The sequence below is a fragment of the Lissotriton helveticus genome, chromosome 1_1, assembly GCF_964261635.1.
Source record: "Lissotriton helveticus chromosome 1_1, aLisHel1.1, whole genome shotgun sequence".
Classification (NCBI taxonomy): Eukaryota; Metazoa; Chordata; class Amphibia; order Caudata; family Salamandridae; genus Lissotriton; species Lissotriton helveticus.
The window spans coordinates 1,014,208,905-1,014,226,234 of NC_136057.1; the positions used below are offsets into that span (position 1 = coordinate 1,014,208,905).

Genomic DNA, 17,330 nt, shown 5'->3' on the forward strand with positions numbered 1-17,330 from the left:
AGGGCTATCGAGTAATGGGCTTTCAGCCTGCAGCGTGTAGTACTGGTTTGCTTCTGGAGTGTGCTGATGTGCTTCCTCTTGCAGGGAGAGGGCAGGCAAGAGAAACGCTTGCGTGGCAGCAGTGGTGCCAAGAAGAGCGTCCTTACTGAACCGAAGTCATCTCGGCAATAAGAACTGGAGGCCGCCAGTTGACTGGAAGGGCCTTTAGAGGCTGTGACGTGGATGTTGATACATGCATGCCTACAAGAGTGTTAATATATGCACATACCATTAAACTCATTTACACGTGCATATGGCTATTCAGAAAATGTACACACTGGCAGAATTACTGCATACACAGGCATGTCTTTATTTCCAAATAAAACATTTATTGTTTGAGACTAATACCTGTGGGACACTTTCATAGCAACTCCTACAAACTGCGTTGTCTTTTGGTCCAAAAACAATTACCCAACTCGAAAGGATTTGAGGACGATACTGTGGCCGTTCGACCCAGTGGTTCACTGGTAAGTATATGTAGCATGCCCTGTGAAGTTCAGATTTCAAGCTGCTACATGTTGAGGGGCACCCAGCCCCTCTGTGACATTTGGCTGTAAAGGTATAAAAGCACCTGGTAAACAGACAAATGGGAGTGGACTCTCATGAAGAGAGGAAGGTTGGCTGCTCTGGGGTGATGGTCTATTCCCCAATCCGAGTGGGTACTAGACCTTTGGCTTCTGCTATCAGCATCTGCTAAAGTCTTCTGTGGGTAGTGAGTGGGATTGCAGCATTATATAGATTGCTTGGGATAGCAGTGATTGCTGTATCAATTAACAGTTTTGTTGTGCCTGAAATAAAGAACATGTTTCCGCATTTCGACTGTATGTAAGCTTTTCTAGTAGGGTGCCCACATGACGTGTCTTAAGACATGGAGGGGAGGTATGCAGATAGGGCTGGTTTGGTAAATTAGGGGTTCGAGCTTCTGATAAAGGAGATGCAGTAGTCTGGCTAAAGGCGAAGGCTGGTTGTCCTGCTTGGATTGAGGTCCCCATGTGTATTTATTCCTGTGCCAAAGCAAGTCTGAATTGTACTACAGGAAAGGCCCTCCCTATCTGCTCACCGTGAACCCCTGGCTCTACGCCACCCACAAGCCACCTGGGAGGGTGTGGGGGGCAAGTCACTCATCTAATGGTGTCCTCTTTATGCCTTTGACCTTTGGATTCAGTATGACCCCCTGGTCTCTGAATGTTTTTTTTTTTTTTTTTTTTATAAAAGCATACATTTAATTGATGTACAAAAATACACACAATTTTCAAGGTCCAGCTAGATCGTCGTTTCAGCCATCAGATTCAAATATATATTTTTTTAAGCTGAAGTAAATTTGTAATATAAATAATGCTCTCACCCTTTTCCTCACCCGAGGAACATGAGACCTTTCTGCTGCTGCAAAGAACGTACTCCCCACAAATTAACATGGCACACAATTGAGGACAACTAAAACTGTCTTGTAGATAGAGCAAATTCTAATTTTAGCACTTCGCACCTGCTTCGCAGCCTGTTTCTGGTTTTAATTATACGGTTCTTTCCTTTTCTCCAACGCCAACCCCCATTCCAGATACATCCACAATCTAAGCCCTTTGGAAACACCGCAGAACCACAACATCGTTGATAAAGGCGGGAAAACAGCGCACCCCCTTCTCCCCCAACCCGCATAAAATTGAATGTCGCTACAATCGTGTCTCGAGTCAAGCACACAGTAGCGCTTAAATACATTTAAACATTAATTTGTTTCATTGCACCCAATACCAGGCTATAAATCTGCGGTTTCCTCTCGCTTAACACAGAGGGTTAAAGGCAGCTGCAGGAGTCTGGTGCAGTGAAGGTATTTCAGTGCTGCGCCAGCGTGGGCTGTCTCCCTCCTGCTTATTTTTTTTCTTCATTTCAGCGTGCTTTCTTTCGGCAGGAATGCTTGGCCAAGCACCCAGGGTACGGGCAAGGTGTTCCACGACACACCTTTAAATGCGAAACATACTCTACAGATCAAAAAGTAATCTTTTATTGCAATTTTTTTCTCGGTTTGAATATTTGGCACGGTACAAACGTGTGGTGTTTTCAGATAAGCATCTGAGGACTTATTTTGTAGTTTATTTTTTTGGAGGGGGGCATTCATTTTTTGCGAAAATGCTAGTTTTCTTGTCGACATTTCCTAAAAAATCACCAAAAATGCCCAAGGTTTTTGTTTGCAATTTGGCATCGTGTTCAGCATTGGTTACTGAAATTCATTCTACCGTTTAACCAGCATATATCTCCCAACACCCCCACCCAACCACACTGTCTCTTCTCTCCTTTAAATAGAACTTACAAGTTAGAAAATATTTTTAAATTTTAATATAATCTGTTTCTTTTACCAGCTCATAGATTTAATATATAAGCATATACAAGAAAAGTCTTTCCCTCTCTCTCTGTACAAAAGTTGCTGTCTTGGATTTTTGTGCATTCTATTGCATTATTAATTTGAAAAAAAGTCATATCTGCGTTTCCTGTACCTTCTCCTTGTGGGTCTGTATTCTATAAGGTTCAGAGATGGTCGTTACCGTAGGGTGCAGAGAATTACCAATGCTATTTTCTGTCCAGTGGGCCCTGTGTGCTGATTTGTACGTACTGTAGTTCATGTGGTCGTGGATAGTGGGCAGCACAACTGCCCCCTCACCTGAAACGCCCGTTGGGCCTCCGGGCGGCATGTCCTCATCCACTTGGATAATCTCAACAGTCCTGGCGGCTGCCACTGAGCTCCGCTGCTGGTGCCGCTTACGGATTTTGTAAAACACAATCAACATGGCCGCCGCCAGTAGCGTGACTGCCACAAAGCAGCCAATGATAATCTTGGTTGTTTTCATCACCTCGTCCAGGCTGGTCTGCATCTTGTCGTTGTTATCCGATGTTGGCACTGCCACTTGCTTCGGCGTCTTGGTGGTCTGGATGAGCACCGTGGTGGTGGTTGTGTACGCTGGCTGATACCCTGTTGAAGTAGTTGGCACTGGTTTGAACTTAGACGAGATGTCCTCAGACGAGACCTCGGTTGTCTCCACTGTGACTGTGGTGAAGAAGCTATAGTTGGTGCTCATGTCAGCTGAGCTTACATTTAGGTAGGCCGAAGCGTTGGAGTTTCCCCCTACATTAGTGACCATGCATGTGTAAACTCCAGTGTCTGATTGCTCAACCTGGGAAAAGTTCAGAGTCCCATCATTGAGAACTGATATTCTTGGGTGGTTTGAGGCATGACTCAGAATTGTCCCATTGGGCAGCAACCACCTAACAGAAGACATTGCAGGAGTTCGGCACTTTAGTTCAGCCACTCTGCCACCAGAAATATTCAGATCCCTAGGAGCGTCCATAATGAAAGGCGCTGAGCACTGGAAAGAGGTCTGGTCCACCTCCACCAGGTACTTGCCCCTCATGTGCAGCGGGGAGTGACAGCGCCCACAGCAAGTAGAGTTGGTGGGTATGTACTCGCGCAGCCACCATGATAGCCACAGGACGTCACAGTCACAGTCCCATGGGTTGTGATGCAAGTGCAATTCCACTAAATACCTCAAGGGTGCAAAAAGGTCATGAGGCAAAGAAGTCAGGTTATTGTGGGCCAGGTTCAACTCCACTAGGGATGTGAGGTCATCAAAAGCATTTCTCTCAATCCAGTTGATTTGTGAGTTCATAATCCAAAGCTTTTTCAAAGAGCGCAGACCATGGAAAGATCCAGGCTTTATTTCGGGCAGGCTGTTACCAGAAATTTCTAGTTCCTCCAGCCCCACTAGGGGAGTGAGGTTTGGCATGTCCCTTATGTTACACATCCCAAGGTTAAGGTATTTCAGATTGTACAGCCCTTCGAAGGCACCCTCTGAAATGTACACCAGCTTCTTCAGCTCCCCCAGGTCAAGCCTCATCAAGGATGGGACACGGTTGAAGGAGTATGATGGGATGCTCTCAATGGGGTTGTTCCTGAGCCACAACTCTCTCAACTTAGACAGGTACTCAAAGGCTCCACTCGGAATGACGGTCAGCCGGTTGTCGAATAGCTCCAAGGTGTTAAGGCTTGTCAACCCGTTGAATGCCCCAACTTCAATTTGCCGAATGGAGTTCCTTCCCAGCTGCAAAACCTCCAAATGGTGCAGGGAGCGGAAAGTGCCCGCCTGTATCCTCTGAATATTGTTCTCCATGAGGTTGAGGTGCCTGGTGTTTGAGGGTATCCCCTCGGGGACGTCGGAGAGGCCCCGCCGGGTGCACACCACTTTGCTGAACTGGTTACTGCAGGAGCAGACGGAAGGGCAGCTCTGGGGTCCAGCTGAGGCTGCACACACAATCCAAGCTTGCACCATGAGGTAGATTACAGATAGCAGGGCAGCATTCCAGCTATGGTGCACAGTTGCCTGCAACATGAGATTCATGGTGTGGCACGTTCATATTTCACCATGGTCAGGGATTTGGCACTGAAGCGAGAACTTGGCCCTACCCCGGATTAAGCCAATTGCAAATTCCCTTTTCCATTTGAATAGGTGGTGGGGGCGTGTTGATTGAATTGATTCTAATTTCTTTATCTAAAAAAAAAAAAGAGGTAGCGCTAATTGCACCTACCTCGGAGGGAATGCTCGTTCAGTCTTCGATAAGCAAGGATCGCGAGAAAACCTGGTGCCGCATTCCCAAACCAGTGTTTCCGAGCTTTTTTTTTTTGTAAGGTTATACAAATGCACTCATTAAGAACCTGGGAGGTGGGCTGCAGGAAAGGGGGTGCAAAATGGCTTCTAGTAAGTCCAAAGCAAAAGCAGTAAGAGCAGCATTGTGTAAGAATATCGAGAGATGAGGCCCACTTGGTCGTCATGCAGGTGTATCGTTTAAAGCATCCTAGAGTGTCGGGGCATCAGCACTTTGGATGCGCAACCTTGGCTCTCGACGATGCTGGGTGTCGGGAGCGCCAGCGACGATGCTCCATTCCCAAGTCAACCCCTCAACCGCTTTCTCGCTTCTCTAAGCACCTTTAGAAAAAAAAATCATCAGCAATCCAGCAGGTCTGTGTCTTGGTTTTCTGATGGTGGTCTCTGGCAGTATTCAGCGTGCCCACCACTTCCCATCGGGGCTCGGTGGCTGGCCCCAGGCTGCGGGGAGCCTCGCGTTGCTGTCTTTGCAGCCTCCTCTCGTCTCACGCTGCCTGCGCTCCTTGAGCCCGAGCGGCTCCCCGGCCAGGAGCTGCAGCAGCTGCGCCTGCCTCTTGCACTGTTAGCAATAATCCGTCAGTTCCTCAAGGGTGGGGGGGAGGAGGGGATGTGCAGCAATGTGGAGGAGAGCTGGTGCGCGGCTCGCCGCTGTCCCGAGCCGAGGTGCTGCTGCTGCTGCTGGCTGCACCCGCAGAGGGGCGCGCCGCGGACCCCCGGGGGCAGCCGGCCGTCGCCGCCCTCAGCGCCCCTGCCGCCCGCCGCCCTGGCCGCAGCCCGCTGACATGCTCGCCGCCCTCGGCTGCTCGGTGCTGTGGCGGGCGGCTGCAGCCGGCCGGGCTGCTCTCGCATCCTTTTGTCCTTCAGTGGGAGCGTGCCTGTGCTGCTGCTGACGCATGCTGTTCGGAGGCGAACATGAGTGTGCTGCTGCTGCCGCTGCGGCGCTGCCGTGCGCTCACACGTCCCCCTCACCCCCTCCGCCGCGCCTCGAGGGGTTAATGCCGGCGGCTCGGAGCCGAGCGGCCGCGCTGGCCCGCCTCCGCCTCCTCCGGGGCCGGCTCGGTGCTCGCAGGGCAGGGGGCGTGCGGCTCGCGCTCCGGCTCCCGCGTGCGCTGCTGCCTGCGCGGCTCGTGCGGGACAGACGCAGGATGGATGCGCCGGCTGCCGGGCAGGGATTGGCTCGCCCGCCGTCCCCGCCACGTCACCGCCGCCGACTGCTGACTGGGCTCCTCGCGGACGGAAGGGAAACGGTCCGCCAAGTTGGGAGCCCGGCTCCGCGCGCGCAGCTCTCGCTGTCCCAGCTGCACACAGACCGTGGCCACGTGACCGGCCTGGTGGCTCTGGGCCCCGGCTTTATTCGGCCACTTTTGGCAGTCCCTGTGGCCTATTCCGCGGTATGTTGCGCGGTGTCCACGTTCCGAAAAACATCAACGTCAGCCTTAGCATGTGCCGAGCAAGAGGCAGTGTCCATGGCTGTCCTGAGGTTACAGTGCTGAAAGGTTACACTGCTCTGAGCAGGAAACACCAGGGCGCAGGATGCCGTTGGAGGTATCTAGATGCGTCCAGTTAAAGACACCCACTGCACTGTTCAAGTGTTGGGACGGGAGGGACAGTGTGAACGAATAACGCCCAAGTGTAAAAGAGATTAAATCATGTGCAGACAGAAAGATATTTCAATTCACTAGTCCGACAGCAGCTAAAGAAGCTGATCGGATGCAGGCGCCTACACAACCCCCTCCCTGGTAGCCCGTGCATGCAGTAGCGTGGAAAGCTCTCTGTCGAGCAGGCGTCTGCCGGGCACGCGTTGCTTGCTGGCTCCCCCTATGTCTCGAAAAAGAAATGCCAGCCGACGACCTCCTTCCCTCTCCGATGCCGCCTCATAGGAGCAGGGGCTGGCTGGAGTCTAGTGTGCTGAGCAGCGCGCTGCTCACTCCGAAAACAAACCAGGGCGTCGCTGCATAAAGTAACGGGGTGCTCGTCCCCTCTCCATCATCCTGTGGGAGATGAGGCAAGCCTCTGCAGCCGCGCCTGCCTTGTGCCCTACCGCGCTGGCTCCACTCAACAGCCCGCCATTAGAGCTGTGGCGGTACGGTAAGAGCCGGCTGTTAGTTGCGAGGGGTATAGGCTTGGATTGGGGAATGTTAGTGATCTATCCTTAGCGTGAAACGGAACAGGTAAAGTTTGCCTACTACATACTGAAAGGACGTGTCGCGGTGAGGGGGGGAGCTGAGGTGGGGGTTGAGTTGTGTTGGCATGACTGGAAATGGAAAATCAATTGAACTCCTTTTTGAAAACTTGATTTGGGTTAACTAGATGTGTTTGAAATTGAAAGCCGAAAACGTCATTGACTTGTGACAGGGGTTTGCTCAATAACAAAAGATGTTTAGAAAATGAATATTTTTGGGTTTCCCCCCTCGTTCCTCGTCTACCAACTTTCACTCAGTTTTTAAACTCTGCCCAGTTATCTTGCTTTTTTGTTATTTTTCTTCTTTTCTCCAACAGCAGAGTGGCTTTGCGCACGGCATTGGACATTGGCGCAGAGATTACCAGTTGTGAGGTGGAGCTCTGACTCAAAGTCCTCTTTCTGTTTTCACACCTGGTGCAAGTTCTACTCTGTTGTGCATCTTCCCTGACGCCATGTGCCAGTGCACGTCTTTCCAAATTAAAATGTGGACCAGTGCTCAGTTTGTCTCTTCCTACTTATTAATATGAAGTAGAAAGTGGCTTGCAGTGTCGCCCCACTTTCTTTGTTGTTGACACAAAACTGGTCCACATATGGGCACTTATCAGTCATACTTTTCGTTGTTGGTGATGCTTCAATCGACAATTAATAACTTTCGGTTTGTCACAAACACATTCTCCCACATATTTTACCTGTGGGTTCTTGGGTCATCTGACTTTACCTTGAGTGCTCCACAGTAATATATTCAGCTTCCATGGTCGTATGATTGGACTCTAGCTTAAGCTGTTGAATCTGGTATTCCACCCCCACCAGAAAATACGCATTTAGTCCCTTTGGTATTACATCCTTGAAGCATTTTCTTCCCATGCATATTTTGCTACATTGGTTCGGTCCTTTCCAAGTATTCAGAATTTCATTAGTTTTACCACTCTGAAAGGTTCACATTTTTTGTACCATCCTTGATATCCATTTCCTTCACTCCTGAAACTCAATTAGTTTTACCTTGGTGGAGCCATGTATTTCTTTCACAGGTTAAGGATGAAGTTGCTTCACAATCCACTCTCTTCTATCCATTTTTATTTATCAATTAAATGAAGAGCTGGTTTAATTTATTTTCTTCATTCCCTACTTGGCTGTTCTGATGACCACTCCTTCCAGTTCTCAATTCTTGCCAATCCACTTGACATATCATTTAAACCCAAACCTCTAGTGCTGTAGTTCTCCCAGCCCCTTTCTTAGTTTGGTCTTTTTGCAAGCAACTCCTCTCACTGTGCAGTCCCTTTCTGAACTCCTTAAAACTATATTCTGCGACTGAGAGCATCTTCTGCTTCTTGGTTCAGCCTCTATTCTCTCTTTCGAAACCCCTCATGATGCACTCATATGCAGTCATTTTAGTTTCACTCTAGCGGCAGACTTTTTAGATTCTACAATAGCTGCAGTCTTTATCCACAGGCACATGAGCTGCGGTCTTGATATAACTCCCCACTAGATCAGATACCTTTCTACCTTACAAGTCAAAACTGGTTTTTCTTCTTACCGTGGCTGAAGCTTGACTGTGTGGCAGATTCTTAGGGATGATTAGGAAAATCCCTCCCAGGGAACTCCAAGTCAAAAGAGGTGGGGCTAAAGATTCCCATTGTTATACCAACTGTTCTTGTCCACTCCCAGATAGCTGCTCCTTGCTAAGTTGTCAGCAGTTGACACCCACTGGCCTTTCCTGGGCCTCAAAAGCAGTGTCTTCTGAGCCAGAGTTGTAAACTCTCCCAACCAAACGTTGTGTATTCGAGCTCCTGAGGTGTGGTGAACTCTCTGGCCACCTCTGAGCACCTCCTGCTGTGACATTGAATTTCAGCTACCTTTTAGCCTAGAACTGGATACAGGCAGTGAACTTCTTTGGTACCTTTCAACAAATTACCGTTCTCCCTTTCCTCTCATACCTCCAAACATTAACTAAAACGTAGTCCTGGTTCGAGGAGCCCTGCAGTGAATACATTTTCCATCCTCAATTAGTAGATCTTGAAATATGGCCATTGAAAGTTTTCCCAGTAGTGCTGACTCTACCGGTAAGACTTTCAGTACTCCACTATAGTACTATAGCACTGACTTGACTGCGACCAGTTAGGTATTTGCTGAAGGGCCAGTAAGCCTTTCTGGCTTGTCAGCCCTTTGCTTAGATGTTTCAGTGCCATCTGGGAACCAAAAATTCTAGAGAGCAGGTGACCAGTTACATCCCATAATTTAGTGGGAACAGCAAAAGTTCCTTGTAGTTTATATCAAGAAAGTATAAACTGTTTGTTTGACATTTCCCCTAATACTCTGCTTCAGTTAAACTGACATCCACCTTGGAATTCTCTCAGATCTCCTGAGACTGTTGTGCAAGCAAAGCCTGGCAATCAAAAATGAACTTAATATCTGCATTGACTGTAAACATGGGAACGTTGGCCCTGTCCCACGAGACATACTGACCCTTTGGCAGTAGCCATAGGTTTCTTCGGAAACTTCATACTATGCAAAACTGTTAGGGGAAAAGTCTGAAACCCTGTTTGCCACTTGTGGCTCTCATTGGTTCTCAGTATAACAATTCCTTCTAACACTATATTAAAATGTAATTCTTTGTAAATAAATACCTCTGGCTTGTATGACCTGTATTGCATCTGATTTCAGGCTTTACTCCTCCTCCTCCGAGTTAACATCATTTTCTCATCTATGACACCAGCCCAGAGACTTGGAAGTGTGGCTACACTTGCAAGCCTTAGGATCTAGTGACGTAGTAAAGTGGGGGGGGGGGGATCCTTCTGCCTCATCTTTAAGATTAATAGGTGCTCCCTGCAGCCAACTGACTCTGGAAAAAAGTCTTACACTTTAAACCCCAGCGACCTTTCTGCATTAGGTTACCGGACTCTGACCCACCAGCTACACTGGAAAACAGATATTTACACTTTATTTCATAATAGTAGTATTTTTTATATACTGTTACTGATTTAAATTCTGCTATTAGATCTGCTACCCTTGTTCAATATACATCATGGTATACAGATACTGGGCAGCAAAGTTTGTTTTTTAAGGAGAAAGGCTATATTTTCCGTTTATCGAACAGGCTGCATTGGAAGGCCAAACAAGTGCCATAACTACGAATCATTTTCCTTCTAACTGGTTGGATTTATTGGTTATTTTTTAATTGAGAAACCTAAGTAAATCCAGAGTTTGATCCAGTGTCGTCTTTCGGGTTACGGCGTAGAAACGTCTGAGCCATGGAACATTTCCTTATCATTCACCAGTTTACTCTAATTTCATGGTATTTACCCAACCTGGGTGTTTACGACCCCTCAGTGCTTGCTATCTTAAAGACTTCTTTCCTTTTAAAGTTAATAAACTCAGTGCATAGCATAATAGAATGAAGGAGGATCTATTTTTGAAATGTGAAAAACCCCACCTTCGGATCTGTCTTGCAGTTATAACTGGCTCATCAATTTCTGCTGGATGTCAGTCGAACGTTTTGTACAGATGTGTTTTATATGTAGCCCTCTGCTAGAAAGGTACATATCTGTTAAACCAAGGGTTGCACCTTGAAGTTACAGGAGGGCTGGATGTACGCCATATATTCAGAAAACCGACATAACTCAAATTAACATACAGTGAATCTGATTGGAAGGTATTTTTACCTAGTCACTTGCTACCCTGAAAATTTGCCACAGACGTGGACCGCACTCAACACCTCTGTACTAACCCTTCTGCACTCCCTGTTTAGATTGGGTGTGGATCTACTTTGAAGATGTAAGTCATTGTTTTGTACTACACTCTCCTCTTTCAAAAGCATTGAAAGCCTCTGCAACACCAAACTATGAGAATGGTATTAATTTGCTCTAGTAAGGAATGGCATTTGATTGAAGACGCCCAATGATGTGAATTGTTTTTAGGCGCACAAATAAGAGTACCTATTTATATGTATCCCTAGTACTCACTTTATGGACCTCTGAAGGGCAATGGATTACTTGGCCGTGCAAGATCTAAGCCATTGCAGATTTCTGTGCAGCCACACAGTCCACGCTATAATATCCCTTATGACCTCGCATGATTCAATATATTCAACTACTTGCCCAAATAGTACCAGTTGTTTGGTTTGGAGAGTACAGAGCCTAGTTGGAGGTCGCAGACATTGGATACTCACTCAGATTGTGGCCAGCAAACTCACTCCATTCAGTACCCTGAATAATCAGTAAGGGATTAGATTAGAATAGCAATGTGTGGTACTAAATTGTTTTATTCCACTGGCATGAATTACACAATTACTGAATGCAGATGTTTTCATTTATCGCTCATCTTTACATGAAGAATAACAACGCCTTTGGCCACATTTGCAATTTATCATTGAAAGATTCTTTTTGAAAGCAGAGTGTTTTGGGTGAGCATATTAAACAATCTGAGAGCATTTCTTGCCCTCCAGAAGGATCAGTTTAATAATTCCTTGCTTTTTCTCTAGATACTTGACTTAGGAGAGAGAAAAGCAAATCAGAGACCATAATAAACATTTTCCCTCCTAGCAGAGGACTTCGGGTGCAAAGATTTCTCTGGTGACATAAAATATCCACTGTTTTCTGACTCTCCAGTGGTAGTTCTCTCCAAGAACTGTAGACAGTCTAAGCTTAGGTCATGGCCGGTAGTGTTAAGGTTGCTACCAGATGTAATGTCACAAAAAGCTGCCACAGTCAGTAAAGATGAACGTCTAGGAAGGAAAAGTTATCGATCCACACATAGCTAGAATAAGTATATTGTTGAGCCCCAGTAAAACAGAATTTGCTAAATTGATACCAAAGAGGGATGTTTCGAAGGGGGAGTCTACCTATAATGAAATGATAATGGCCATATTAACCCATGAACAGGATTGCCAAGCCTCAGAAGAACTCTGGTTTGAAGTCCGTTTTCACCCAGCTGTTCGCTTTGAGGTTCCAAGAGATCTGTGGGGTGATGTTGCTTTCAGGTTTTTCACCGGTTAATGCAGCTTTACTTAAAAAGTAGCATGAAGTAAAACACAGTTCTCAATGGTTCTCTTGGTAAAGAGGGTCATTTGAAACATGTTGTATGTAGTTGACAATGCACATTTCCCTGATGCTACTAGGATCCTTTTACAACAAGAAAGTTCCTCCCCTTGATTTCCAACTGTTGCGGTCAAGACATGTCTGGCTTGTGCCCTGTGGCTCTAAATCCTTTTGTTCAGGGTTGGGACCCTCGGAGCACATAATGTGTTTCTCTGAACCTTCCTGTAACTGTACTTTTCCTCGTGCCCTGGGGGTTCCCGGAAACTATAACATTATAGTTAAGATTATAGACACTGGGCAAGGAAGTCAGGCCCAATCTGCTGATGGTTTTACATATGTTCCAGATTTTCATCAAATGGGGATCATAAACCACCTATAGGTCGAGTTTAGGGGCCTTGGCATGATTGAGGTTTCATTTTCCATCATGGGACCAAGAAGTTCTCCCAAGATCTGGACTGCAGATGTTAGAAGCGCCTCCATGTTTTCAGTGTCCAAGTGGTATGTCTTGTGAAAGCTTGCTCTGCTATGCTGGTTACAGCTTGCGGAACCTCTGTACCACCTGGCAGAAGTCCATGTGTTGATGTGCACATAACTAGGAAGAACGCAACCTAAACAAGTGACATCTCATGGACTGCTGCTCAATGTCAGGCAGGCAATGTAATTGTGTTGGAGATGGGAGGGTTCCAGGGATGCGACCTTTTGACAGGAAGAGGGTGCAGAACAATGACTTAGAGACCCCCTTTACAGGAGAAAGAAAGTCACTGGTGGACTGTATGTTTATGTAAGGGAGAGTCCTTACTGGGGCTGTTTACCTAATGGTCAGCTGCTCAGTCCTTCAGCGTTGCCTAGAAAATCTAGTTTGTGTGACTTTTGGAGGACTGGACCTGGATGGGATTGGAAGAGATTCCTCTGAGGTGTGTTCTGAGGAAGGCACTTAAGTTAGGGTAGGGTTAAAGAGAACATTGTCCCACATGCTTGCAGGTGGCGGAGAACTGGCACCCAAGCGGTCCATATGCAGGAAGGTACTTGTCTGGCTGGTAAAGAGATGCAGCCTGCTGGTAAGGAGATGCAGCCTACTTGCTGGAGGACCCTAGTACCTATGTTGTCCGGTAGACACTGATCCAGTTGGCAATGAGATCAAGCTTTGTTTGAGTTTGTTTTTCTGGTCGCTCAATGAAGACTATTTTAAAGAGTTATTAAACCGATAATCTTGGAGAAACTCCTTCGGTCGGAAGGTGTGCAGTTCCAAGCAAAGCCAGATATAAGAATAGCTCATTTTTAAGAGTATGGAAACAATTCTGCACGGATTAAAGAGTGTTCTAGACACATGATGGTCCTGCACCCCATAGCATGGACCTCCGTCACTAATTATAGGCACTGTCGCACAAACTCTGGTGTAAGGAAGTGTGTGTATGTATGTATATATACTTGGACTGTTTTAAACAACAAACGCGTCCCCCCCCCCCCCCCTACTGTTCCGATGTATTTGGACTGAAGGGGAGAGAGTAGGCAACACTGATTGCCTGATAAGGGGTCAAATGAAAAGGCTGAATATCTCCAGGCAATTGTGGCTGTTTTTTGGGAACTGTATCCAATGCAAATTGGGGCATCACTTGATGTCAGGCTTGCCTACCACTGTATATGGCCTCCTCGACGGACTCCCTCAACCAGCATGCACCTGCAAAATGGGCGAGCGCACGGCTAGTTACAATCGCAAAGTGAAGGAGGAGCAAGAGACCACCTGACTGGGAGTGGTCCCGACACTAATAAAACATCGCTCCACTTTCAAGAACATCAAGAAGCCCATGGAACCAGTACTGATGAAGCCGAATGGACGGCTGAAACGCGTCTGCCTTAGCGTTTCGTGACTTCACTTACCTTGCGCTGTCAATGGAATAAAGCCTTGTTTGTTCCCGGAGCTGTGTCGTGCTCTTTTTTCTTTGGGAGAGAGCGTGTGTGTGTGTGTGTGTGTGTGTGTGTGTGTGTGTGTATATAAATATATATATATATATATATATATATATATATATATATATATATGTGTGTGTGCGCCCCTTCCCCAAAGCGTTAGTTGGTATGGGCAGTTGCGTGTTTGAAATAGGCCCGACGCGTTTCGGAAATTTATTTTCCTCATCAGGGGCCAGCAGTAAAGTGCATGACGTCTACCATCTCCCTGTATGAAAACACATATTGTGCTTGTGGGAGATGTAGTCCATATATCCTGGATGGATGCACTCTCAAATTACTGCTCGTTCCAAGGCTCTACCATGAGCCCCAAACATCACTCCTGTCCTCATCCATCACGCAGCTCCACATACGAGACTCACCACCATAGCAATCACGGGTGAGCATGATTTTCTGTCCACTCCAGCAGCATTGTTGGTCTCTGCAGAAGCAAACTTAACATATGGACAAGTTGGGATCTCTCGACTTTGGAGCCCCGTGGGTGGAAAGTCGAACAGGGGATCTTGCACCAAAAAATTAATTAAAAACTTCTCTGGATTTTATAAGCAGTATCTCCTCAGTCATCCTTCAAGTCTGAGGCCTTGATGGCATATCAAGAGTATAATCTGTACTATTGTGTAGTGCATTCTGTGGGCATGAGTTGTTTCTAAGTGCTGGAAACATTCTGTAATTACCCATCTGAATATCAGTCTATGAAAGACTAGTGGCTGAATGTTATGTTATGTTATGTTATAGTGGCTTTTGTAGAGCGCACGGCTACTCAAAAAGAGTGTCCCGGCGCTTTTAATTAACAGGCTGCAGTAAAACTAACATAACACATTAAAAAAGGAGTAACAGCTACACAGTCAACAACAGAAAAAAAATAAAATAGCGAGGACCTACTGGGAGAATAGCCACGTTTTAAGGTCCTTTCTGAAGGCTAATAAACTAGATGCTCCCCGAAGAGACAGGGGCAAAGAGTTCCACAGTTGGGGCGCCAGTAAACCAAATGAGCGGCCTCCCAGGCGTGCACGCTTTACTCGAGGAACGGTCGCCAGAAGTAAAGATTCTGACCTCAGGGAGCGCGCCGGTTGGTAAAAGGTGAGTCTCCTCTGGAGGTACTTAGCCCCCGTCGCATGGAGCGCTTTGTACGTCAGAGTCAAGGTCTTAAAGGCGATCCGCTTACGGATTGGCAGCCAGTGCAAGGTCTGTAACAGAACCGTAGCACTGGCCCGTCTGTTCAATCCATAGATTGCACGCGCCGCAGCGTTCTGCACAACTTGCAGCCGCTGTAGCAGGTATTCTGGCAGGCCCAGGTATAGAACGTTGGAATAATCCAACCTGGACCCTATCAGGGCCTGCACTGTCAGCCTCCTGTGCTCCTCCGATAGTAGGGGAAGAAACCTCCGTAGCATCTTCAGGAGGCCGAAACACATACCCGACACTCCGAGGATCTGGGCCTTCATTGTTAGCCCCGTGTCCATCTTCACTCCCAGGTTCTTAGCCCATTGGGATGAGCACGAAGGGGGGGCCATGTTGATAGGCCACCAGGCCCGCCACTCTGGTTCCACATCACACCCGAAGAAAAGTACCTCGGACTTATCGGGGTTGCACTTGAGGCTGTGTAGATGGAACCATTGAAACACAGCCTCAAGGCAATCCCGGATACTTTCCCCCTCAAAGTCCACTCCTCTCTTACACGAGAAGAGGAGCTGGGTATCGTCGGCATACGATACGATCCGGGCCCCGAAAGACTCCGCCAAAGCCGCCAAAGGGGCCATGAAGATATTAAAGAGGGTCGGGCTCAAAATAGAGCCCTGAGGGACCCCGACTCCCTGAGGCGGCATCACGGCGGAATCTGGAGCGGCCCAGACCGTTTGCCGGCGGCCGGCTAGAAAGGAAGAAAACCAGCTGAACACCGTTCCCCGAAGTCCTATCTCATAGAGTCTTGTGAGAAGACCATCATGGGGAACGGTGTCAAAAGCCGCCGACAAGTCCAACATCACCAGCATGGCTTTACCCCCTGAATCCAACGACTCCTTGATTGTTTCGGAGACCTCGAGGAGCGCGGTCTCCGTACTCAGACCCGGGCGAAAACCTGACTGGGTAGCGTGCAGAATCTCGTTCGACTCTAAAAAGTTGGAGAGCACCGTCTGCACGTGCTTCTCAACAACCTTCGTCAGAGCCGGCAGCAGAGAGATAGGCCTGTAGTTGACAGGGGCCTTAGGGTCCAGGCCAGGCTTCTTAAGCAGCGGGATGACCATCGCCTGCTTCCAAGCCTGCGGAACCACTCCCTGGCTCAATGACAGATTCAGCAACGGATTAACCAAAGGATTAATAACCTCAGCCAGTTTCGCCAGAATCTTAGCAGGGCAAGGATCCAGGGGCGAGCCGGACTTCAAGTTGCTCAAAAGTGCTAAGGAAACGGGCGCCGAAATAGATGGAAATGCGCCCAGTGTGGGGCCCGGCAACGCCGGGGGCGAACGAATGGCCTTACTAACAGTCCGCTCCTCGGGAATGATCCCCGGGAAAGAGGCCTGTAGCAATTGGATCTTGTTGGTAAAAAAAACAGCAAGATCTGCCGCCCACACGTCAGAGGGCCTCTCCTCGGTAGTGTTTACCCGGGGCGATGTAAACTCCCTCACTATAGAGAAGATCTCCCTGCAGGAGTTGGAGGCAGCATCAATCCTACCTGCCAGGTAGATTTTCTTACCTAGTCGGATATCTCGGTGATACTCCTTGACCAAGTTCTTAAAGGCCTCCTTTGCCTCCACATCGTATTTTGACCGCCAAGTTCTTTCAGCTACCTTGCACTGCTGCCGCTTAGCCGACAGTGCAACGGTAAACCAAGGGGCGGAGACTCGCTTGGGGGTACGATGGGGGGCTAGTTCCGGGGCCAGGTCATTAAGCCTATCCACCAGCCACGCCTGCAGGGACTCCACATCCTTCGTCAGATCACCAGCAAGAGGGCAGGGGTGATCCAGAGCAGCCTGAGCCAGCATCTCAGGGGTCACTCGATGGTACGCCCTATAGGGTTGACCACGTCGCTGAAGAACGGCAGCAGCCGATTTAGCTGTGCTTTTGATCAAAAATTTAATCAGCGAGTGGTCAGACCATATAACCGGGACAGTCTCTACCGCCTCTAAGAGAGAGGTAGAGAAAACCTGATCTAGGGTGTGCCCCCTATTATGCGTCGGCTCATGTAAGTAGGGAAGCAAACCCAATGGAGCCGTAGCCTCAAAGATTTTAATTGCGGCCGCATCCAGAGGATCGTCCATCCGGAAGTTGAAATCCCCGGCCACAATGCAGTGTTCTGCTTTCAGGGCCAGTCTCAGTAGGGTGGAGTCTAGATCTTCAAAAAACGTTCCGGGAGGGCCGGGCGGTCTATAAACTAATAACCCCTTCACGGATTGGTGTGGAGCTAAAGAAATAGTAAAAGCAAGGACCTCCGAGCCACGAATATCCTCTACTGGCAGGATCGAACAT

General features: G+C 47.9%; 2 protein-coding genes across 3 annotated transcripts in view; one reads left to right on the forward strand and one right to left on the reverse strand.

The window, feature by feature from the left end:
* SND1 (staphylococcal nuclease and tudor domain containing 1) overlaps window positions 1-17,330 on the forward strand; it is a 2,092,018-nt gene that overhangs the window by 1,356,088 nt on the left and 718,600 nt on the right. The gene's annotated exons all lie outside the window — the stretch shown is intronic.
* On the reverse strand, window positions 2,017-8,088 carry LRRC4 (leucine rich repeat containing 4). The gene has a single exon (XM_078677752.1). It carries the CDS (start codon window positions 4,419-4,421, stop codon window positions 2,505-2,507), a length of 1,917 nt encoding a protein of 638 aa, XP_078533878.1. The 5' UTR covers window positions 4,422-8,088; the 3' UTR covers window positions 2,017-2,504.